The sequence below is a fragment of the Mytilus trossulus genome, chromosome 7 (assembly GCF_036588685.1).
Source record: "Mytilus trossulus isolate FHL-02 chromosome 7, PNRI_Mtr1.1.1.hap1, whole genome shotgun sequence".
Taxonomy (NCBI): Eukaryota; Metazoa; Mollusca; class Bivalvia; order Mytilida; family Mytilidae; genus Mytilus; species Mytilus trossulus.
In genome coordinates, this window is record NC_086379.1 from 3,850,721 (window position 1) to 3,875,962 (window position 25,242).

General features: G+C 30.2%; 2 protein-coding genes across 5 annotated transcripts in view; one reads left to right on the plus strand and one right to left on the minus strand.

The window, feature by feature from the left end:
- Positions 1–25,242, minus strand: part of LOC134726109 (U3 small nucleolar RNA-associated protein 6 homolog) — a 142,227-nt gene that overhangs the window by 39,014 nt on the left and 77,971 nt on the right. The gene's annotated exons all lie outside the window — the stretch shown is intronic.
- LOC134724498 (uncharacterized) lies at positions 1,640–18,117 on the plus strand. Of its 4 annotated transcripts, none has more exons than XM_063587548.1 (3): positions 1,640–2,032; positions 7,658–7,729; positions 16,107–18,117. In XM_063587548.1, exon 3 carries the CDS (start codon positions 16,196–16,198, stop codon positions 17,195–17,197), a length of 1,002 nt encoding a protein of 333 aa, XP_063443618.1. In that variant the 5' UTR covers positions 1,640–2,032; positions 7,658–7,729; positions 16,107–16,195; the 3' UTR covers positions 17,198–18,117. The 4 variants fall into 4 exon arrangements, with proteins under 4 accessions (XP_063443618.1, XP_063443619.1, XP_063443620.1 ...); XM_063587549.1 differs by lacking the exon at positions 1,640–2,032 and adding an exon at positions 3,844–3,939; XM_063587550.1 differs by lacking the exons at positions 1,640–2,032; positions 7,658–7,729 and adding an exon at positions 10,817–11,051.

The following is a 25,242-nucleotide window of genomic DNA, read 5'->3' on the forward strand; positions in this document are numbered from 1 at the left end:
AGAGATAATTCAATTATCCACCCTTCCTGGATAAATAATGTAAAAACTTGTAAAAAGGAACAATAGATCCTTTGACCCTTAACCTAATCCCACCCTATTGTGATATATAGTATGTGTTCTGTGTCAGACAACTGCCCTACAGTGATATATAAATTATTTGTCCCAAATTGTTCACTTGATTAATTTATTCTCTAAAGTAAATATACATATTTTATATAATTAATAGGACCATATGCATGGATCACACTAAAACAAAAAATCCTTTTTTTCTGTGTCAGTGAAAATATTTGATTAAGATTTCTTCATTAATTTTGTTGTTGTTCTTTTTTTTCAGCTGAAATATCAGTGTTATAGCTTAAGCTAGTTGCTTCCAAAAATAACAATGAATCACATTTGAAACTGAGTTTTTTGCTTCTTCGCTTGGTTTTATCTTTAATGTTCTTACTTCATCTTTTTTGTTCATATACTAGCTGACATAAATTCACTGAAATCCTTCAAAACTAATAATTACAAGTTAGCTTTTTCAACTACTAGAGGTAAAGTTTAAGAGAAGAACACTGAACATTTCTTTACCATGGCCTGATGAAAAGATCCTATGGGTTGTAAACATTTTTTCAATAAAGAAACATTTCTATATAAGAGCATCATTATTAAATATTCATGGGCAACATACAAGTTTTGTATATTGAGAACAAATGTAAAACAACAGTGGACATGAGTCATTAGATAATTGAAAACCCTAGGGATCCAACATAAATATGCCTGGCTGGATCATTTTCTGTATATCTATAAGCCATGCAATTACAATAAAACATCAGTTCAAAGACCAGTAGTTGCACTCCAAATATCAATTAGCAAAACACATAAGCCAAATTGTATTTAAAATACAGAAGCTTTCATAATAGAAGACCAAAGGGAGAATTATCATTGTCAGTCCACAAAGCAGATATTTTGTGCAAGTAATGTATTTGATCTGTTACTGTTGGACTTATACATGAATCAAACTAATGGTCCAGCCGCATTAATATATAATGTGTAGAAACAACATGTATCATTATTCAATTTAATCTAACTTTGGCCTAAGACAAAAGCCATTACCTTGTCTTTTATGCACCCTTCCAAAATACACAGAAGATAAAAAAAAATTGAGAACATGTTAAATTTAGAATAACATTAAGATTCCTTTCAATTTGATTCAGTATATCCCACTACACCCCCCCCAAAAAAAAAAAACCAGAAATCTTTTTTTTTTAAATTGCAGTGCTATAGATATAAATAATTATTTACTAATATTCAAGATTATTAAATTATATTAACTATTTCATGAAAAAAAAATTGTTATTGAAATAAATCCATAAATTTTAAGAAAAACATAATTAAATTGTACTGTTATATTTTGATATAACTTTCTACAGGTGTCAAATCAATACAGTACTACTTCTATAAAAGCTACTTCTACAAATCCATTATCATATATTAATGTTCAATTTTCTCAATAAGTTGTTTTTATTGACATGGTCCTAATTTATTGTAAAGATCAAAGTCACTCTGATCAAATAGATTTCACACAGGTAAGTAATTAGACACACTTGATTGGCTGTGATGAGTACAGGGGCGGAGCTTGAGGGTTTGAGTGACATACAGTGTAATCACAGTTATTGAAAAAAAAAGTGAATAGTTGTAAAGGAATATAGTTCACTGACTACAATTATTTAGTCTTCAGGACAAGCTATTCATCTCTTCACCTTAAAGCTTAAAAGAATTCAAATATACCATGATCATCACACACAGAGGCGAATAAGGCACCTGAATATTTGAATACTGGAGAAAAAAGACTTAATTAAATCAATACTTGAGAGTTTTGTGATAAATATATACTGTGTATTTGGTATATGGATTTAATTTACCTTTCGATTGAATGATTAGCTGGCTGTCATAGTTAATGGATTACGACTTGTACTGTGTCTTTGGGATGTGTATCGCCAAGTCAATTTCTTAATATTTTTATGATCTAAGCGTTTAAAAATTACAGGTAAGAACGAAAGAAGAAAATTATAAATGACGAAATAAAAGCTTAAATTTCTTTCCTTGTCAATTTGACTGGACGAAATAGTTTTGTGCAATTTGAGTCGCTAATGACTTTTAAATTATTATATGATATCATAAATATAATTTATAAATCATTGTTATATTAAATAAGAATAATATTTGCATCTCACCTTGCACAGGTGGTTAAACCCAGACCTCGTAAAACTGTCAAAAAAACACATTATCTCCCGGAGGACATGTTTCTCTGCCCTAAATGTATTTTACATGACATTGTCTGAAATATTCAAATAATTTGTAATCTGTTTGACTTACCTACAGATGAAGGCCTGCCTGGGATATTGTAAACATATAAATGACCTATGTATTGGACCAAATGATACTGTACCTATGTCGGTCAGAAACGAATAAATAAAAAAATAATATGGCTTCCAAAATGGTCATATATTCTGGACATTTGTAACTTTTACTGGACATTGTCTGTCTGGCCTGGGCAAAGCATGAAACAGTCATCTACTTTTTGATTTCCTTTCTTAAGAGACGGACATATTTATAAATATATACAGAATTAAACGTATTTTTTTATTTGATAATAATCAAATATCGCTTTAACAATCAGTCAGCCAGACCCCCATGCTAGAAATTATCTAGTGTAAAGTATTCCCAATCAGGACAAGTAAATACAAGAAATTTCTAAAAGGGGGGGGGGGGGGGGGGGGTGCTTTTCATCTTCAATTGTCAAAGGGGAAAAAGGCTGTAATCTCTTGAAATTGATTTAGTCTTCTAATGAGAGCAGCAACAAACAAAAACATTGCAATGTCTTTTTGTGTTGTTTTGTTGTTGACTCCTTGACGCATACGAAAATTCTTTGTTTGTATTCCCAGAATCCGCGGGTCCGTTCGCCCCCATTCATGTTTCGCACCCACTCATGTTCGCCCCCTTTCACCGTATTCCCACAAGGATTACATGTAAGTGCAAAAAAGTATTGAGATCTATTTTCTATCATTAATGAGAGCTGTCCCTGTCTTAATTGTTAGGGATTTCTTTTTGTTTTCATATTTTCCCCCAGACAAGACAATTTAACATTCTATATACAATATGTTATAAGATTGTTAATTGTTTCAATATTTCATTTATTGGTTTTTAATGAGTGAAGTTTTACCCTGGAACTTAAAATCATTGATAGAACTAAAAATCCACTAAACACCTTAATCATATTACAGGACATATAATGGAAACCATTAATATAACTGACAACTTTTTCTGACAATCACTTTATTTATTTATTTGTTCAGTCATTAACTGATTTGTTATTGGACAGCTTCTGTGTTTTTATTATTTCTTCCAAGTATTAAATGATGATTGTTTTCACCATAAAAAAATCTCTAAGAGCAAATAAAAAAAAAACCAATCTGGATGCTTATGTGTCTACCACCAATAAAAAACAATACTTTGACAAATTAAAATTTTCACTTCTAGTCCATAAACTTCAAAAGAATTCCACATCAATTACAGACAATTAGCACCCCCCTGATGTCACCCTCAAAAATGGTTTATTAGTTGTAAGGTGAAAATTACATCTTTTACATATTACATAACACTCATAAAAGGACATATATTTCCCTTAGGGTGGGTAGCTATCAAAGACATGTTAAAATGTAATAAAATTTGTAATTTCTCCAAACAAAGTTATTCAACAATTCTTAAATTTCTCATCCAAGTAGAAAAAAAATTAAATATAATTTTAATTCCAGATCGACGATTTCTTTAAATTTGATTTCAATAACAACACGAATGTTGTTTATATCAGAAGGAATATCTGATCTCATGTTAATAACACCCCGTGGCTGAGTTTAGGACACAACTTTTTCACCGAACTTATCATCATAAGAGGTAGGAAGTACACATTTTTGTATGGCCTGCAGATATTTTTTTGTTCAATCCTTAGTAAAAATCAATGCATTAGTGTATAAGAGTATTAAATAATTCATTTAGGAAGAAGTTTATACATGTAGTAAGCTCCCCTTCCTAAATGTCTTTTACAAATATTTGTTTGGGGAGATTTTCAGTTTAGTGTTTCCTTTTTGCTATCGGTAATATAAAATAAGTTTGAACGATAGGGTCAAATTGATAGCAAAAAGTTTATAATCTTGGACGCTAGTAAGGTCAACATCAAAATATCAAATTCTTACCACAGGGCAAAATGTCGACTCCAATCCCCCTTCCTTGTACGCTTGATGAACTTATCTTTCAAAAAACATTTTACGCAGGATGGTATGAAAAACACTAATCAACACTATTCTCCCCCCCCCCTTCATCAGTTATTTCAAAACATTGATTATTACATCTTGATCTTGTTCCTGAATGAATTGAATGCCAAGGTATTAATTAGGTAGATTCTCAAGTAGGAGCATCTTTTATTCTTCAAACAAACCACAAAAAAGCTACATTAACTATTTCCATGTGACACCAATAACTTGTAGAAATACCAACCATGCATCTTTAGTATAAACAACTTATCTTCAATAAAGTGCTATCTCTTATTGTATAATAAAATCAAATTAAGCCAAGTAGGCACTATTGAGCTTAATCAAATACCTCCACGATTTAATTAAACAACTTATCTTTTATTTTCCAGAGGTAATGAAATTAAAATCCATTAACCATCAAAAGAATCCAATAAAAATTGTACCAGTTTTACTGAACCTTCTCAAGTTTGAGAGAGGAGAAATGATTCAGTGATTACTAATTTGTGTGCATAAGTTGACATTATTAACCCCTTTTTCCATTTTTTTTTAACAGTTACTTCCCTTGAAAAAGTTGCCTTTTTGTGTGATAATAATAGCAAGAATGTGTTTGATTGAGAAAAAACGCTTCTATTTAAATATTTTTTTCAAAAAGGGACCATAACTTAAATAATTCTTAAGGAATTACATGTACAAACTTAACAAACAATTTTGAAATGACAAGACCATATATGGATAAACATGTTTTAAAATTACAAAAATATTTTTTTAAATTGTTGTTTTTTTCAAAGTTTAGTTACTAATTAAGCACTTTTTTGGGGAAAAAGATAGGGTCAAAGACACTTATACAGACGTATTGAAACTACAAAAAAAAAGTGTGAAAAATGCCCTTCATGGTGTTTACAACACTGTAATTCTATTGACCTCAGGTTATAAGTTACACTGCAGTGTGAAACTGCAAGACATCTGAGTTTGTGATAGTTGAACCTTTTAATATGAATCCATTTCTCTTATTTTATAGAGGTGAACATTAAAGATAGTTTATAGCCACGAAAGGACACAAAAGTCTTTTGATGACACCTGAGTAGTATAATCATTTTTCAATTGAATCTTTTATAAACATTTCCTTGGCGGACAGTTAATATGATGACCTCACGTTGCTTGTTAGATTTAAAATATTACATTTTTATTATCGTAAAACATTACATTGAAAGTGGACCTTTGTAGTAACAATCCGTCATCACACAATTTCAATGTATGGGGACAGTATTCCAAATAATAATCATAAACTATGATTATAATCTACTGTAGTCTACACCCCTGTGATTTATAGGAATCTATTTTATGAGTCTAAAACTATTATTGATAATCTCTGTACATTTTTGGTGAGGTTTTATGGAGGTTTATTCTAAAAAGAATGCCAAGGTTTATTAGTGTTATACTGAGTTTTATGGATGGTTGTTTCTCATTGTTTGCCTATTTTTTTCTCTCGTGCCTGGTGTGTTGTTCATCTCTCTATGACTTGTGGTTTTTGGATGTCCCTTTGAAATTTTCTCCTTTTTGCACAAGGGCTATTCTCAGGTCAAATTTGGATCCAGGACAGTGGTATTTTTTGTTGTTGATTAAAGAATGATGTTTTCTGTTGAACCCTCTAATGTACAGTAGGTAAAATCATTAGAAGAAAAAAGGAAAACTCATAATTACTCATAATTGACCTATACTTAGTTTAGAGATGATTTTAATCTGAAAACCCCATTAAAACAAAGTCATTAGCAAGATCAATTATAGATATAAAAAGAAAATCATTAATTATAAATTAGTCGTACCCTGGAAAATAAAATCCAATTTTCACTTTCTTTTATAAATATATGATATTTCATTTTACACCAATTTATAAATCAATCCTTTTGAAACAAAGACACATGATTTATTAAGGGACCAATCAATTGCCAGGAAGTTACAGTGAAAAAAAATGTTTAGGGAGGCAAAATACAATAACACGTATTACGTAAGATGACAATAGGTGTGAAATAAACATATGGTCATTTTCCCTCAACAATTGTTCATTTCTAACTTATTAGCATACCAATATTTATTATTCATAGTGTACAAAGCCCACATGTCAAAACGTTAACAAGCCCTGGGCTTATTATATCTAGTATTAGTACATTATCTATTAGATCAGTAAATAAAGCAAACCATAAACTACAGAAATCCGTAATAAAACATTCATAGGATCACTGTAAATATATAGGAGTAAATATTGCCGATAATATCATTCCGATTACGGCCAAAAAAAATACTTCACCATAACCAAAGTGAGTAAAGTGTGTTGTCAAAATCTTACAATCAAATTAGAGAAATAATTTCATGATAAAACGAGACCTTATTCAAACACTATACTTGAGAGTTACCGTGATGAGAACAAGAAAATAACTCTAATTGCTTCCGCTGGTACAATGGACCGTTGACCATTCATAAATATTTACTTATTCTGTGAATAATGGAATTTGTGAGATTAGGAACAATACACGGCTTGGGTTATCTGATGAGATAAGTACGTTTGTATTGTTTAGGGTCACTGTAAACGATATCGTACTTAAACCAGATAATGGCCACCTTATTTAGATAAAAACCAGGTACAAATACTTTGAACTCATAACCATGGTCGTTAGACGCAGGGGGCTATCTATATTACCGTCCGAAGACAAATAATACAACTCGCGAAGGGATTAATGATACGGCAGGCGAGAAATATTTCTGTCTGTTAAAAATTGATAATGCTTGTCAATATCTAGGAGATAAAAAATCACAGCCCGTCATTATCTCAAATTCGGAAACATTGTAAAAACAGTTAATTTTGAAATAATATTCCGACCCCTTTCTTGTACTGATAACAGGATTAGTATGCTAAGCATTAATTATTTCTTAACTGCCTTAAGTAGCTTAAATTGTCTACAGGGTTATGAAATTGACTTGGGAGTTAGGAAATTTGTTTTTAATACATTGTGGCTTCATATTTTTACTCTTAATCTAAATTTTAATTGTAAAAAATGTATATTGTTATTTATCAACTTAAATTCTTAATCAGTTTCAACTGCAAAAGATTACAGGAATTAAATGCAAATTAGGAAGTCTAATCAACTACTAGTCTAAACCGATTTCAACAATGAATATACAGAGAGGTTTGGTAAACCCAATTTTAATCTCTGATTTTTTTTGATTTTTTTTTTTTAAGTACATCCAATTAAGAACTACATCGTATTAAGATTATGATAACTTTTTACTTATTTTATATTTTTCTCATACACATGTATGTGAAGAAAGCAGTAACACATGTTTATACTAATTTTTTTCTGTTTTAGGTCTGCTACACATACATGTACATGTAATACAAGATTCTCTACCTAAGAAAATGAGAAATTAATTTTGCAATGGTAGGTATTCTGTATAACTCTAAGAGTGAAGAAAAAACTTGTACATTTTGTACCTGCAAGTAACAAACTATCATTACATTTAAAATAAAGATATGTGGTATTATTGGCAACTGAGATCATCTCCACAAGATAACAAAAGACACAGAAACTAATAGGTATATGTCACCTTACAGACTTCAACAATGAGCAACGTGTTGATTGGAAAAACCATACATCATGTACATAGAAACAAACCTTATGTGATGGAGTATGCTTCTGTTCTTACTGAGAATCACTGAGACTTATTCTCCAGTTTATTCGATAAATTAATGCTTACAACGTTTTATTTTGATTTCTAGAGGTAGTTTTTATTTTGCTTGTGTTGTTGGGATAATGTCTAATTTCATTTATGTCCTTCCTAGCTATGGTCAATCATAAGAATTTAAATGAATATCAATTCATTTTTTTTTTAAAGAAAAGCTACATCTACAAGTTTAAAAAGCACTTTAACTATAAACATATGTTTTTACCCACTTTTTCACATCATTAGGAAAAAAGAAAATAAAACCAGACATTTTCAATAGGGTCACTGTTATGATCCAGAAACCTGTTGAATTTTATTTTCACCCTAATTATTAGTTAACATTCAAAACACGGTAACCTCCCTGTGCTAATTATAGACTCATGTCTGGTACAAAATAATACCTTGCGATCGCCTCAACGACCATGATACATCTTAATCCTAAAATTATTACCGGTAATTGAGGGGTAGCTTGGTTTCCCTTAACATGGCAAATTATCGATCATTTGGTCTTTTCATTGTCCGCTCAATCGAGAATTTACGGATGTTCATTATTATTGTTCAAAACAAGGGCAATAATGCAGATGCATTGAACTGATCGGATTATAATCACAGCTGTCAAGGAGTCAAAGGTCAATGAAACAAACATCAGAATTAAAGTTGTCCTTTTCAGGTCAATTTCATCTGTTGAAATCAGCAGAATCGATTAAACATTTTGTAATTTTGAACTACCTGAAGGCATTGGCTCCACTTCTACACCTCTCAGTTTTGAATATAAAACTGCTACAAAAACAAACTATAAAGCATTAAAAACAATTCATTTTAAAAAGGTTAATGTCTGCAAGATATGTGCTAAAAAAAAAAAAAAAAATTTTTTAGGCAAGAAATATGATCAATTTTGTAAAACAGGATTTAGATTTCAATTTTTTGTTTTTATGTGGTATGAAACTTCCGCTACAAATAAGCGAGATGATTCAAGTACATGTATCATTGCCAATGAGATAATATGTGAAATTTTGTAATTTTCAACTACCTAAATTTTAAAAAAAGAAGAAGAAAAGTTTGGTCAAAATGCTTTAAACTTAAGTAGAATAAAGTTGAAACATACATACACCTTTAGTTGTCTTAAATCATTTTTTTGGCGTAGACCAAACGAAACTAAAGGGACTTTCCTTACTAGACAAAAGAACTGATATAATTCAATTTGGATATTTACAAAGTCTGGTGTATATTCCTATTTATTAACGTAAGCCAAACAACATGTCCCACAGAAGTCAAATTTATCTATTTGTGAACAAATAGTATACCATATATTATTTCCGAACACTCAAACATATATCAATTGTTTGATGATTGGGAAAATAAAGACTGTAAAGTATCAACTCAAGTCAAAAACAAACAAGGTATAAATCGATTAAATTTGAAAACGACATCAATTTTAAATGACGAAAAAGATTTATGTGTGTTTTTCCCAGGTTACACATAACAGCGGATAATCGAAATACCAAAGTCTTTTGTTAGTAAAGTAAAGCCGAAAATTTGTTCTAAATGGACGCTATCAAAATATTTGGAAAAAGGCAATGTACATCGGCTACAGAATAAACACAGTGAAATCAACACCTCTTTGATATCAAGGTGAAACTGTACATATGTTTAAATGGACAAAAACTGGGATAAATAAACTAAAATATCTTTTTCATTAAAGCTCATAATTGATTTGAAAGAAAGTTTTCTTTTGTTGTTTTTACATTAAGGTAGAAATGTGTCAAAAGCTCTTAGAATGGTGGTGTAGACTTGGTCAACCTTGAATGGGGTGGTAGACTTGGTCAATATTGGGGGGAAAATCAATACTAATAAATGGTCATTCACTATCAAAATATATGTCTGTCCCATATTTAAATCCTCAAATTATATATTTATCTCTAGAAAAATATTTATGGCTGGATTTTTTTTATCTCTCTTTAATCAGAATTTTGGCAAAGTAATATTAGATGTATGTTTCACCTGAGGGTAATTAACTAGTGATAATTTGATAACAGGTAGAAATAAACAAATAAGGTCACAGTTTTGATTTGAGCCTTGGGCTGTGATTGTATACATTTATGATCTAAATAACTTATGATTTTTATTTATAATTTTATTAGGTGATAATTACAGTTATTGTTTTGACAAGTGTTGAGTCCTTGTTGAGTTGTCTATTTCATTGTTTTTAAAAGATATTTATTAATTTCTGATTTTTATTAATTACTTCATTAGACATACTTTTTTTAAAACTGGTTGTTTGGACAACTTTAGGACTTTTTAGCTCAATGAGTTGTCTCGTGACCTTTCTCTGCTGTGTTATTCTTGGACTTAAATAAATGAGTTGTCTCCTGATCTTTCTGGGGACTATTATATATGTTAATTTTATATTTTCTGACAAATATTTGAAAGACACAAGCTTAAGAAGTCGAGTGTTCTAACCAAAAGTGAGTTCAGATTTTTCACTAAATCATTTTCGGATCCCAATTTTCAAACTTTAAAAAATTATTAAAGCCGACATTTACTTAATTAGAAAAATATTAAGACTTTAGTCTGCTGAAACCTTGCAAGTTTTATCTCTTAAGTTCAGCTTATAATCTTGTGTATATATATACCATGTATAGAAATAACGTTGTGATAACAAATTCACAAACAAAAAAAATGTCTGATAAACTGTCAGAAGTATTGAACTCTGTATTTAATATGAGAGGGTAAAATAGATGAATAGCAAATGTAAATACAGGTAAACCGATTCGACTGCCGAGACGACTATAACACCGTTGGTGACCTTTCAACCATATCATGTAAAGGTATACAGAAGACAGATCGTTTTCTCTGATACCTGGCCGTTAATACCGAGAGTGTTACACATAACATTGTAATCTCCGCCGCATGGACTAAGTTAAACTTTTATAAAATCGTACGGATTAAAACACTTATCCTTCGGATTAAAACTTTTTCAACATTATGGGAAATTAGTGAAATATTTTTTTGTAGGAATAAATAAATTTGAATGAACAGGTAAGGTCTAATTGAATTTTGACAGGTAAATTCGTTTGAATACAGGTGGAATTTCATTGTTCTGATGTCTTTTTGCACCTTTACGTTAAAATTTAAGGTGTCTCTGATCATGGGATAACGTATGTTAAATGGACTTGATCTATCAATTTGGAGACTTGAGCCTTTTGTCAACTTATATCTAAAACAATAACGTTGTAAATGGATATGTGAGTGATTTTACTTACATCTTGGTGGTCTGTGAAAAGGATACGCACATTTCATTCAACAGGTTGGTGAATGAAATATTTAAAGAATTTCCGTGTTTTTTTTTGTCTGGATCGCACAAAATATTACGACAGGAATGATCCTGATATTCATTCTGTAAATTCATGAGAGAAATATTCTAAATTGTTACTGTAACAGGTAAATTTGTTTTGAAATAATATTTCTTAAAGGAAATCTTCAAAAAGTTTATATCTATTCTTCATTTTCTGTTGTACAGGAATATAATTTAGTAATCATTGATGCTTAACTAAATAAAAATATGTATAATTTACATCAATGTGCGAAATTTGCATAATTTTAAATTCATTGTCACAAAAATAAACATTTCCTTCTGCGAACTCCTTGTCCCTAATTTTTGAGAATCACAAAGGGAAATAATTCAAGACTGCAGCCATTAAAGTAATTGCCTGGTTTCCCAATTTTGTGTCTAAATATTTTTGAAGGCTTTAAATACTGATGAATCTACTCAAAATTTAATATCTTTTTAATTTAAATTTTACATAAAACCGTTCAGAAAATGACTGTCAGAAAGACTTTAATAGAAACGTCAACCGCATTAAGTAAAATCATCGTCAAAATTGATAGAATAAAATGATCACGACAGATTTCATTCAAATAATGAATTTCATTGTGCGTTTTTTGTAAGGCATATTTATAAATTTATTACTTCCCAGTGTGAAAATAATGAGACCACATATTCTTTATAATAGCAGCGCACATTATATCATAAAGCAGCCTTGCTCACTGGCCATAAACATTCAGAATATAATCACAGCTTGGTTAGGTTTGAATTACGCCATTAAAATATCATACCCAAATACCAACAATCAATTTTTCTTTTTTATTCTCGTCCACAATTGAATGGAAGAAAATGCTAACAAATTGTGGTATTTTACGGTGGAAACAATTTTAAGAAAATAAGTTGTACAAATATGAGAAAATTGTTTAATTTGGCCCATTTAGAAAAAGTCGGCTTTTGCTTTGTATCCCTTGCAAATCAATTGAGTTTATTTGTGTAAGATATTGTAAGGTCTAAATTCATATCCATATAACTAGAAACCACAAAGCATGCAATGTTATTTAAAACATGGATCTGTTAAAATTCAATAAAGTTGACTTTACTAAAAATTACAAACTAATGTGTTTAAATTCTTTCTTTGAAGATTAAAGATACTGCTAACCAATTCAGTATAATGGTTGATTTCATCGCTTAATTTCCACATTTACATACATTTTATATATTTAGTGTATTACATTAATTTCATTTCGTAAGATTTACATGATCTAGTCTCCTCTCTTTAAGTACTTTCTTTTAAAGTTAATAATCAAATTTTTAATGTGAACTTTACTTCATAGTCAAACTTAAATATCAGCCATAATTCAATTTCCTTAAGTCCTGTTTCAGAAACAATATTTTCAAACAAGTCTATAATCCTGATGTGATGATATTTAGTCCTATGTAAATTTAAAAAAATGTTGTCTCATATTCCTTTGTTCCTGTTGTTCAACAGTTTGTCTTTCCCTGACTTCTGTTTTTTTTCTCCTTTTGTGTTGTTTCCCCTTCATAAAGAATTCAAGGAAGGATTTTTTTTCTTCATAAAATTACATTTTTGGTGGCAGTTCTCGCAAAAAATAATAATCTGAATAGTGAAACTCAGGGAACTCAAATTAACATTCACAAATTTTATTTTCAAATTTTCAACTTTTCATCTATTAGTATATGAATGAAAAAAAACCGATTGATCAATTGTATAATGTGGAATGCTAAGGGAAAAAAGTTAGGACAAGTGTAACCTTTCTGGTAATTGATCCAAGATCATCTCCAATTAAAACTACTAATATGTAATTCACAGTTCAGTATTTTAAAAGTACAGAATTCAATTTCCAAATAATAAAAAATTTCTTTCAACCCCAATCATCTATATTTTTCAGTTAAAAAAATTATTTCAGTCTCATTAAAACTCTTTATAAATGAAAGACCTTTTGTAACCAAATTTTCACCAAGACATTTTAACTAGATACAAAACACCATGTTAACAAAAAAATTATGAAAATTCAATTATCGTTGACAATATTTTTTCACACAATAATATAATTCAATGAAAAATTCAATTACATGTACAATAATTTGGTAATTATGACAATTTTAAAAATCATAATTTCAACACTTATGGCCAATTCTCAAAACTAACAAGGGACACAATCAGTTTTTCAATTATTATCTGATTTCTATAGTTTCTTAATTAAATTTGCAGACAACAATTAAACTCAAACTGAAATTTGATCCAGGGGTTTTTAATTGACCACAAAAATGTCCCCAATTGTTAGATTCACCTGCTTGAAAGATAATCACGCAAGAATAAACAAAACCCATAGGTATATAATATATCGTATAATCATCATTTTTAAAAAACAAGGAAAGAGAAGGTGCATTCCCCCTTCAGCGACCATGCACCAAATCACCTTTTTTACTGCTGAAGAAGATGATCAGCCAATATTTCAGCTTCATTTACTGATTGTAAAAAATTTAATGTAAAAAGTCTCCAATTCGAATATATTTTGGGTAATTTAACACCAACAACATAAGAAAAGATTGGGAAGGTTTAAATCAATTTTTCGCATAGATAAAATGTTTAGTAGTTTTTGGAACCACATAGATTTTTTTAACAATTCTATCCTATGTGAAATGGCCTATGAAATAATTTCATTTATGAAACTCGTTACACTGGACGCAGCTTTTTTAATCCAATTTCTGCCCTCAGCTGGGTTTCCTTGGAAATAGGATATCTTTTTGACATAAACATTAATCATGTTAATTTCATGGGATTCGTTTTCCGTATGTACAAAAAAAATCAATCTTCCTTTTAATTATATTACAAACCTGACCTACATATAAATTATTGTTTATTTACCATTTTAAGCACAACACAGTTTTGTCAAGTTTTTCATGTTACAAGAACGTATTTTATAATACTATTTTAATTTTATATTGCGTAATTAACAAAAGTCAAGCACAAAATTTTTTTAGTAAAATCCCCAATATCAAGACTTCGTTTGCACCTTTTCTTGGAAGCTTGAAATATTAATCAGTCGAACATTTGTAAGAACAATGCTTAACATACGTTTCCTGTATGCTGTAGGACTCAACAGAAGAAGAAAAAACCTTACTAATACTATTTGGTTAAGTTTACACTAGATCATATCAAATTTTTTTAAATTTGTTGCAGTAATTAGAATATGTCTTCTTAGTTGTATCTTGCATGTTGAGGTTTTAAAAATGATTTTAAGAAGGAGATTCAAGTTTCAAAAGCAGATGGTCAGCCCTTTTTTTATACATTCACAACGACATGCTTCAATATCTTGCTAATAATTAGTCCACAAGAATGATCACAGGCTAAACACATTTGGTAAAACCTGCAGGTTTCAAAACTCAAAAGTATTGCATGTAATAAAGATATAAATCTAAATAATGTTCTCACAGTATCAATTAAATTTCATATAAACCACAAAAAATAGTAAAATATCATTTAAATAGTATTCATATAGTCATGATAGTGATGGTTGAGGGGTAAAAAAGGGGGGTAAATTGATACATTGCATGCCTTAACAAGTGACGACTAGAAAAAAACTATAACTATTAAATTTTGATGCATTTAGATATCCATTTCATCTGGGCTAAACGAAATGCTATCTCGGAAATTAATCTATTTTAAAATTAATTGAGATGTTCTAAAAATTCATATTCATTCCATAACAGAAATATTATGGACCATAACTCTGTTATCAAAACCCATAAATTGCACGATCCTGAATTTTAAATTAATGAAATCAAACCCAAACAAGCAGAAAATTATTCATACGTTTCTTTCAATATCAGTTTGATAGGTGAACACAAATCTTCACATAGCCTACTTATAAAATCCCTCATCAAAATTCAAAAGAAAACACGACATAACAACCTTAATCCTTTCATAATTCGTCTTCGACATGTCACCGATCGTGTCAAATCTTTTATCCACATCTTTTTTATATCTATATAGTAGTGACGATCGTCTCACCAAGTATCTCTCACCCTCATAGCTATATACATTCAAGTATGTGATTAGCGTAAGGAGGAGAATAATACTATTGTTGAGAACTCGTCTGATAACTGTTACTGAAATGTGTTGATAACTGCCTAATTTGGTACCTCAGGCCTTTTTTCCTACTTTTGCCTTTTTGTTGATTATTTTTTAACAATTAAGATTGAAGAAGGTGACATACCACACAACTAAATATAAATAAAACGAGATGGGGGATATTTGTCAAGGAGACAGCAACAAAAAACGAGATGGGGGATATATGCCAAGAAACGGCAACCAAAAAATATAACTAAAATATAATAAAGAGCATACCTAATCTTCAACAAAAGACATGCTTTTTTTACATTTTATGTTTCACATAAACTGATAAATTTGTTAAAAGAAAAACCTTTTAAGTTTAAGTTCCTAAAGTATCACAACAAAAAATATCAAAGGCAACTTTCATAAAGTAAAAATTTTAAAATAATCTAAAAATATTGTTTTGATTTCAGGAGCTCATGTTTAAGTATCTGTAATATACAAATATGTAGATATCACGATTACCTCTACATTTCTTTACCTTTTACTATAACTTTATGCAGACATATAACTGTCTACCGTCGTGATCAATCATACACTTGCATAACATGCTCTTATAATATGTCATATTTCTTATTCAAATTTTAAAAGACAAAATTTCATGACAAGTTGTATTTTTGTTCTTTTGCAGACAAAAGCGACCAAGATGGTTTAGTCAGAATTTCGACGTTTTAGTATGGACGACATTGCGTCACAAATATTACCCAGAATGCCTCAACCATGACCAGCAGCATGACGTTACATTTCTTATTCTATCTAGGGATTATTATACCAGCTATCATAACATTAGTTCTATTTGTGATATTTCTATTCTTTCTGCGTAAAAACAGAATCCGCAAAGAGATTATGACTAAAAAACATGACCCTCATCGTAAATTTGGGAAAAAGAGGGAGAAAGATGATTACAAGAGTGCCAAATTAATAGAAAGTGAAAAATACTGGAATTCGACTCAGTCATGTCATTCAGGAGATTATGCAGAACACAATGAGGCATTTGATGCCAGTCCGGATTTACCAGGAAATGACAATAAACAAATGTATAATACATTCCATGATAGCGGTATGTCTGATCTTAGTGAAACTCAATACAAGTTTGAATGTGATCGGCCAATCTCTCAAGCATCAACTGATTCGGAAGATTCAGGATTTCGTAGTTCTCGGTCAGGACAATATATTCACAGTGCACAAAACAGCACAGGAAATGACAAAGATAATCCAGTATTCAAACCCATCTGCAGTGAGAGAGAACGTGCAAATGCTTCTCTCAATGACTGTGAACAAATAAAACGCATCCAATCTAGTCGCCACTCATATCCTATTCAAAAGAAGAAATCGTCTCATTCACGTCACCATGGCAACAGCAGACACAATCAAAGAGATATAGACTTAAACGAAATAGAAACGGATCTAAAATTAGTGCCAATTTCTACAATTACCCAGAATTCTTATCATATGCCAATGCACCATCTACCGCCACCACCGATGCGTCATTCCAGTGATACTACAGTTCCTGTTTCGTATTCATCACAACATCAATATGGACCTGTACAAATGACACCATTATTGACTAGCATATCAAAATGTTCTTATATGTCAACAACACCCACCCACGGATTACAGTCACCCCCAAATCCACATAAACAAACTGTTACCACGGCAATGGTACACAACAGACCTAATATTGACATACGGCACAATGCAATGTCATTTTCAGTTGTGTAGCGATGGATCTTTCGTAAACATTTTTGTTCCGTGTTCTGTTCTGATTGAGATTGTAGATATGTAAATTTAGCATGTCAAACATGAATATTTAAATTCTACATAGTGCATGGTGTGTGTATATTGTATAAGTTAATGAAAAAAGTTATTTTTTTATGTTTTTAAAAAACATAACTGCATTTGGATTGAGAATACTATAGTGCCAGGTATAATGTGTGTGCGTGTTTGAGCAAGTGTTTTTGTCCAAAATATTTATGCATTGATAATTGCATATGAAAGTAAAACAGAACATTCCAATTAGTCATTTTCATCGCATGGATTGAGATAGTAAAACGAGAAAATATTTTTCATATTTTTAACATTTCACATTACAGTAATTTTGAGGCTGGAATATGTTTCTAAGAAAAAATGTGAATAACCAGAAGCAAAAATGTGCTTTGAAATGGATATTATCTCACAGGATATTTTTCGCGTGATACAAATATTTATATTAAACCAGTAAATTATAAAAGTGCTAAAGTATCGTTGGAAGTATTTGATGATAAAACTGATCATAGAGGATTTTTCCTGGATATAATTATTTTGCTACTTTTCCAAACTTTACTGTCAGCTCAAGGATTTTACAATACAAACATTTGTCAAACAAAAAGAGTCTGTCAAGAATAAGGTGAATGTAGAATCTGAGCAAACTATTGTTTTCCTTTGGTCTCTATGATATTTGTGTAGTAAATAGTAACTATTCCCTTTAATTTGAAGGACAAACAAATTTAAAGACTGTCAAGAACAGACAACTCTTGTTAGAACAATTTTTTTATTGGGCTTTCATTGAAATATTATATTGTATGATCTGTATATATATTACAAAATAAGGATTTTTGAAATCCTGACTTATATGATCAATTCATCATTACAATTTTAAAATATTGAAATAATTTTGTTTTATTTTTGCCTTAATTTCAATGATATAATGTGGTGCATGAAAAGCAGAGTAATATTGTTAATGCCCTTGCTGCAACAGCTAAGAAAACATAAAAAAAACCTCTTCAAGAGAAAGCAAACTGCTGTCCCAAATTAGTAATGTCTGGCTATTGCTGTCTCTTCATGTCCTTGTCTATCATGGGATGCAAAGTTGCAAGGGTATGTTTTAGGTGAACCATAATATAGATATAGGAAGATGTGTGATGAGTGCCAATGAAACAACTCTCCATAAGTTTATAAGTGAAATAATGTACAAATTAACTTTGAGTTTTTTGTTTTCTATCTCATCCCCCTTTTTTTAAACAATTTTGTATTTACTTTGTGTCATATATCAAATTTATTTGTTGTCATATATCAAACTTATTTGTTTAGTGTATGTTCACTTGTTTTTGCCAAGTCTTTTTATTGAGCTAAGCCATTTTAATTGATGTTACACTATTGTTTCAGGTTAGGGTGAAGGTTGGCCACTATGTTCAGTGGTTGTCGTTTGTTGATGTGCATCATAAGTGTTCTCATTTCATGTTTTTAATATAGATATGACTGTTGGTTTTCTTGTTTGAATAGTTTTATGCTATTCATTTTTGGATCCCTTTATAGTTTGCCTTTTTGGATGTGGCTGACTCTCTGTGTTGAAGTCAGTTCTTTGATCTATAATGGTTTACTTATACAAAGCGTGTTTTGTATGGAGAGTTGTCTCATACTTGCACTCACACAGTATAGCATGCTTTCTGTATGTGAAGCTTTGTTATTTAGATCCAGGTAATGGACTCTCTGATTTATAGGTCCTGATTCTTGAGAAAAGTGTGACCAAAACTTGGGACATACAGTCTGATTGAAACATGGACAGAAGTAAACCAGTATAACCTCTGCATTTTAAATTTAAACCCTGATATTTTTTCAGAATATGTCTTGAAAAAAATAAAAATAGACCTAATTCACAGGGTTCCGTAAGAAATTTGGTAAACACATGAATGATTCACCCTGCAAATATATTCCAATTCACTGAACAAAATCCATGACTCCATCATGGCGGATACAAAATCTACAAATCCCTGAGGTACTAAAAACATTATGCTACCCACAATTCCTATTAGAAATTTGATTGATGAATTTTGCATCAGAATATGGATCATCTTGTCTGGTGACAAATATTTTGTATTTTAAGGACAAGAACCAAAGAATTACTAACATATGACATATATATAATCAATTTCTCATCCTCAAAGCAGACAAAATATTTCATCATTGAAAAAAACTAAGCAGATTGATACAGTTGGGTGCCTTCAATATAGACTCGATTTCCCTGGGGATTATAGTAAATCACAAGTCTTAAGTACAGATAAAAAGATGCATATCTAGACTACAGCAAATATCTTCCAATTTCCTTTTATGTTCGACACAACCTGATACGTATGAAATATTGCGTGGAATAAACAAATGGTTTTCTGGAAGAAGCATAATAATTTCTTATCTACAAATTTGGATCTGAAATACTGCACATCTGAGGAATCACCAGCTTTAGCTTAAACGAATAATATTTTTATATGCACAGAAAACCAACAAATTTTGATAACATTATTTCTTACTGATAGAATGTCAGCTGGCTTTCAAAGTTCGAAATTTTGAAGATTTTTTTTTGTAAAAATGTCATAAGTGTGAACAGGTCACAAATTAGATTGAGAATGTTCTATCTGAATTTCTGCTTTGTTTTGTACTGTCCAATGCTTTATATCATTGGCTTTCCAAATAAAAGGCTTCATGGGTACAGGATGATGGTTTCTCCATTAACATGTGTTATGCATACGAAAATCATATCAAAGTTTCGTTTAAAATTTAAATTTACAAAAAAGACGAACAGAATTATCTTAAAATTCTTCAATTATTACATGTTTATCACAAAAAGGTTTATCAAATGATTATTTTTCATTTTCTGAAAATATTACATGCAATAAAAGTTAAACTAAAAAATTAACTAATGCAGTGTTTTGAAAAAATTGTGAAAAAGCTTTTAAGCATTTCTCATTGTTATGCCACAATTATAAAATAATATTTTACTGAAAAGGCACCATTTTAGTTATTTTGCAAATTAATTTGTCGCTTCTATAAATGACATAAACACTTTACATATTTCTTGACACTCAGATATTTTTTGTATTCATATAAATCATTTTTTCTTAATTTAACTGTCATAGCAAATTAGCAATTTGAACTAAAGATTTGTCAATTGTTATCTGTTTTTTTCCAATAAAATGTATTACAGCACTAAATATGATCAACTTTATTGAAAAATGAATAACACCAACCGTTAATAAACTATGCATTTCAGCGAACATTAAGTTCAAACCACTGGTTTTAGACACCAAACGGAAACAACAAGGATAGAGTATAGTGTAGCTTATCAAAACAAGTTAACATTACATTTCATGAAGGACGATTAATAAAAATTTAATCAATGAAATATTTCATTGTAGGACAATAAGCTCTGTTACCATATGCTGAGTGTTATTCAAAACAGAAAAATTATGTCCCAGTACAAACTGACATGAAATATATATCGCATGTATAATTGTATGAAACATTATCCAATGCTTTTGTCATAAGCAAATATTTTCAATATATTTCGCATCATTCCGGCAACACTAGACTTTCTACTGTCTTATTATTGCACAATCCTTTAAAAAAAGTAGCATATGAATTAGTGCATCAATAATCTGGTATTTAACTGTTAACACACACAAATGTCTGGCATTTGTCACTAAATTATAAACTCTCTGAAATTTTTACTATTGTTGCAGATCAGACAATTACTACATCTTTAAAGTAAACTCTTTTCATTTTTTAAATAGATTTGTTTTTGGCGAGTTATGTTTTCAATGAAATCAAGCCCCCCTCTTTCCCCACTGTTGCCCCTCCTTCATTTGTCAATATCCGAATATTCAGAAAAAAAATTTAAAGCTTACAACTGTTACAAGTATCAATACATCACTAAATGTATAGTAAGAGATGAGTACCTTGATGACATCCCAAGTAAACTTTTCGAGTGAAATATTCTCATTGTTCATTTGTTACCTTAAGTAGCCTCCTACTTACACAAAGGTTGGTTCCTGGTTTGATTCCCGTTCAGTATGAAAATTTTAGGAACTCAATGTTTGGCTCTCCCTTGACACCATTTGCGAGTATGGTCTTGAGGAAACAATGATAGTCTGTTGGAAGGGGGCGAAAAATGGCTGACCCATGTTAAGAGAGAGCCATATCTCTTGCACGTTAAAGACACCCTTGTAGATTTCGAAAAAGAGTAGGCTAATGCTGCTACAAGGCAGCACTCGCACTGGCTAAGTGGAAAAGGATTAATATAAGTTGCAAAACTTGTTTCACAATCCACTGTAAATAAATATGTTTAAACTTGACTTACAGATTTAAAAATTTTGAAAATCAGTTAAATACTGACACAATTATTTCAGCAACATACATAATATATACCCTTTTTTATGAAAGGAAGGGAGGTTCAGGAAGCAAGCTTATCTTGTCAACCCTCTTTTTAATAGGCTATTCATAAGATCTAACTGTTTAGATTTACAAGTTTTTAACCATAGTACAGCATTAATGACAGAAACATCAAATACTTCTTGATTCAGGCCTAAGTATTAGCAGTCAACCTTCTTACTCACAAAAATTCAGGTGGCATATTTACTTCAATGAACATATAAATCTTTTCATTAATTTGTTATTTATGAAAAAGTCATAATATTCAACATCAAAGAATTACCGAATGGGAAAATAAAATGCTATAAAATTAAAATGCAATAATCTTAACCGTTCTGTACCAATGGCAACAGTTGATTTTTTCAATTTTTATGATGTGTTTATTGTGCTAATTTCATATTTCAATGTATTTTTTTCATAAAGAGGGACAAAGGAGGGGTTTAATAATTTTGCAGCCCATGAAACATTAAAAAAATAATCACCGACCCAATATATCAGTGGTTGAAAAATAAATATTGACAATAAAAACTGAATATGTTTGCTCAACGATTTAATAGGTCTATTCTGCTGTTTGTTGTACAAACTAAGAATCCTTTTAAAATGTGAATTGCGTCAGGCTAAATATTTATACTAACTTGCTCACAAAAGATGGAAGTTTTTCACACAGGTGTCATAAGACTTAATGAAAATTTAATGTGAATTTCTTAAAAAAAGATTATAGACAGATACCATTCAGGGATTAAAAAAAAATCTAGGTCTCTCAGGTCTTTGATTTTTTTAACATTTATATGTTAAGTTATCTTTTTATAATTATAACCTTAAGATTGATCCTACTTATCAATGAACTCAATCGGTCCATATATATATCAATTTTGGACCTGTACTGGTGGAACTATGATAATACTGTACTGCAAGGTTATGAATATAAACAAGGAATAATTTTTAATAACAAGGCTTAAAATTGATGAAACTTTTTGAAATAATATTATTAAGTTATTCTAATTTTCATTTAGAAAAAATGGTTTGACATGTTTTTTGCTATCTACTTTCTCGGCATGTTATTTTCACAAGATATCGCGACCTCTTAAGTGAACCTATGTACTTTTTCGTTCAAGAAAAAACTGGTTAAAACTGCCAAAACATTTCCTTCCTTAAATCCTATGAAATTATTTCGTAACATGCCTTCTTAATACTTAACAGTTCTGCATGATATAGTGCAGAAATATTAATAAGTATGCATAGCACATGTAACATTACATATCATTTATCATTAAAATGGAGATCAAAAGACTTATATTCCAATAATTTATAAATGTATTTAATATATCTATACATCGGAAGAAATGTCTTCAAAGCATGTACCTAATCTGTTAAAATACATATTTGAATACACATTTCCATAATTCCCATATTAAATGCACTATAATAATGCATGATAATAATAGATGCATTTACTTTGTTTTTACTCTTTAAGTTTGAATATTTCTCACAATTTTTACCCCCTTTCAGCAAAAAAAATATACAATTTGTCCACCAACTAGCAAAAGGGTTCCATACAGTTGGACTCAATTTACCTTTTTAAAATATGGTACAACTTGTTTTGGTTGAAAATATTAAATAATTGACAAAAACAGAAAAGAAGGATTTTTTTAAAACTAAGGCAAAGAGTTGACCCCTCTGATCAGAGATTCATTGGCATGTAGATGGAGATTTGTGACCATTAAACTAGAGAGTACACAGCTATGGTTCTAAGTGTTAAATAAGTTTACATCAGATTAAGTGACAAGAACTATATACAACATATGATATATTTAGATTTGATTTACAATAGTATATATACAAACAACTTTTGACTACATTATAATATCCATGAAAGATCAATAAATGTACAATGTAAAAGACATTTTTTTTCTCACCAAAATGAACCTAAACATGTTTTCCTTACTGACAGCTGTTAAAAACATGTCAACATATGTTATATGTTTGCATACAGTGACCTGCAGTTGTATGCATCCTTGTTCTTTGGACTTTCTTTGGTGAATAGTTGTTTCCTTGGCAATCATATTAAAATAAGGAGATGAAACCAGTCATCTTTGGACCTTCAACACTGAGCATAAATCATAATTTTGGTATAGAAAGCTATGAAATGCCCCATGTGAATGACAAAGTTAATAAGAAAACAATTGAAAAAATATATTTTGAGTGGTCAAGTCATGGTAAAGTTAAATCATACTTTGATGTTTATTCAATACTGCTTTTATAAAACTTATTTTCGGTGGTAAATAGGTCAGACTGTATTTGGTGATCAGTTGTACTCACTAAATCAGACAGACAGACAGTCACTTCATGATGTTCAGTCAAAATGTATTTTGTGTTATGTCAGACTAAATTTTAGTTTGTACTTCATTGAAAATTTCAGTTTGTGCCCAATGATGTCCTGACATAAACTGTGAAAAATTGAGTTCCCACCAATAATAATGAATCCATATCAGTATGACACTGTATTTTCTACAACTGCATTCTTTTATATACATTTGTAACTATCTCATAATATATTTTGTGTTCATTAGTAGGACTATATTCTGTAGTTGTTTTAAGTCAAACCATATTTTGAGGTTACATTTCAGAAGTATTAAATTAGTCATGACTGTTTATTGTGGTTACAGCAGACTCACACGAGTCTGAAACAAAGCAATACAATAAGTATTCTGCCATTAAAGGCCGATACTATATAACAAGGAAATATATGTTACCAAATAACGCAATGACAAATGGCGAAATGACTTTATTGAGGGGTGTAGTCTGCATTGACAAGAATAATGCATTTTAAATTAAATCGGTACAGTGAAAATTCTAGTCTCAAGGTTGAAAGATAGAAACTTGAAACCTCAAACAATCAAAATAATAAATATTAAGGACATGTTAAAGCCTTTCTACCTTATATATAAATTACAACTGACGTATCAAATTCTACATATTTGGTATAAATGACTTGATACTCTTTTCAATACATGGATGTGGGTGGGTGATATTTATTACATAATTTGGACATATCTTTACCCATATCTAATATCTGTCACTCTCTTTTGAAATATTTGGATATTACGATGTGATTACATACATTAAGGTTTTTTACAAGTCTGAGCATGTCTGAATATCGTGAAATCAAACGTTGGTTATCTAATAAACTGTTTGTTCAGTATGCAAGTTTGAAAAGCTAGCCTGTAGCTAGAAATTTTGTTAAGCAATTATTAAAAGCATGTTTAAATAACTTTTGAATCATACGACCTCAGAGGCTCAGATCTGCTAGATATTTATTAAAAAAAGAAGCAGTCACAACAAGTTCCCCAGTTTAAGACATTTGGTTCATTGCTGAACCTCTTTTATTGGAACAAGCTGACCAGAAGAACAGACTTGAACATTTCTGAAATCACCAGGTAGAACCAATTATGCCAGTTTAGACTTCATAAATTCATAAATTATAAATAAATAATTGGCACATATGGAAGTTTAAATCCTGCATTAACTTAATCCTGCAGATAAATAATGCTTTCTTAAAATCAAAGATGTAAATTTTTATTTTGAAG

Bases quoted from the DNA above. Each gene is read 5' to 3' on its own strand.
- LOC134724498 (XM_063587548.1), top strand. From the start codon at position 16,196: ATGACCAGCAGCATGACGTTACATTTCTTATTCTATCTAGGGATTATT.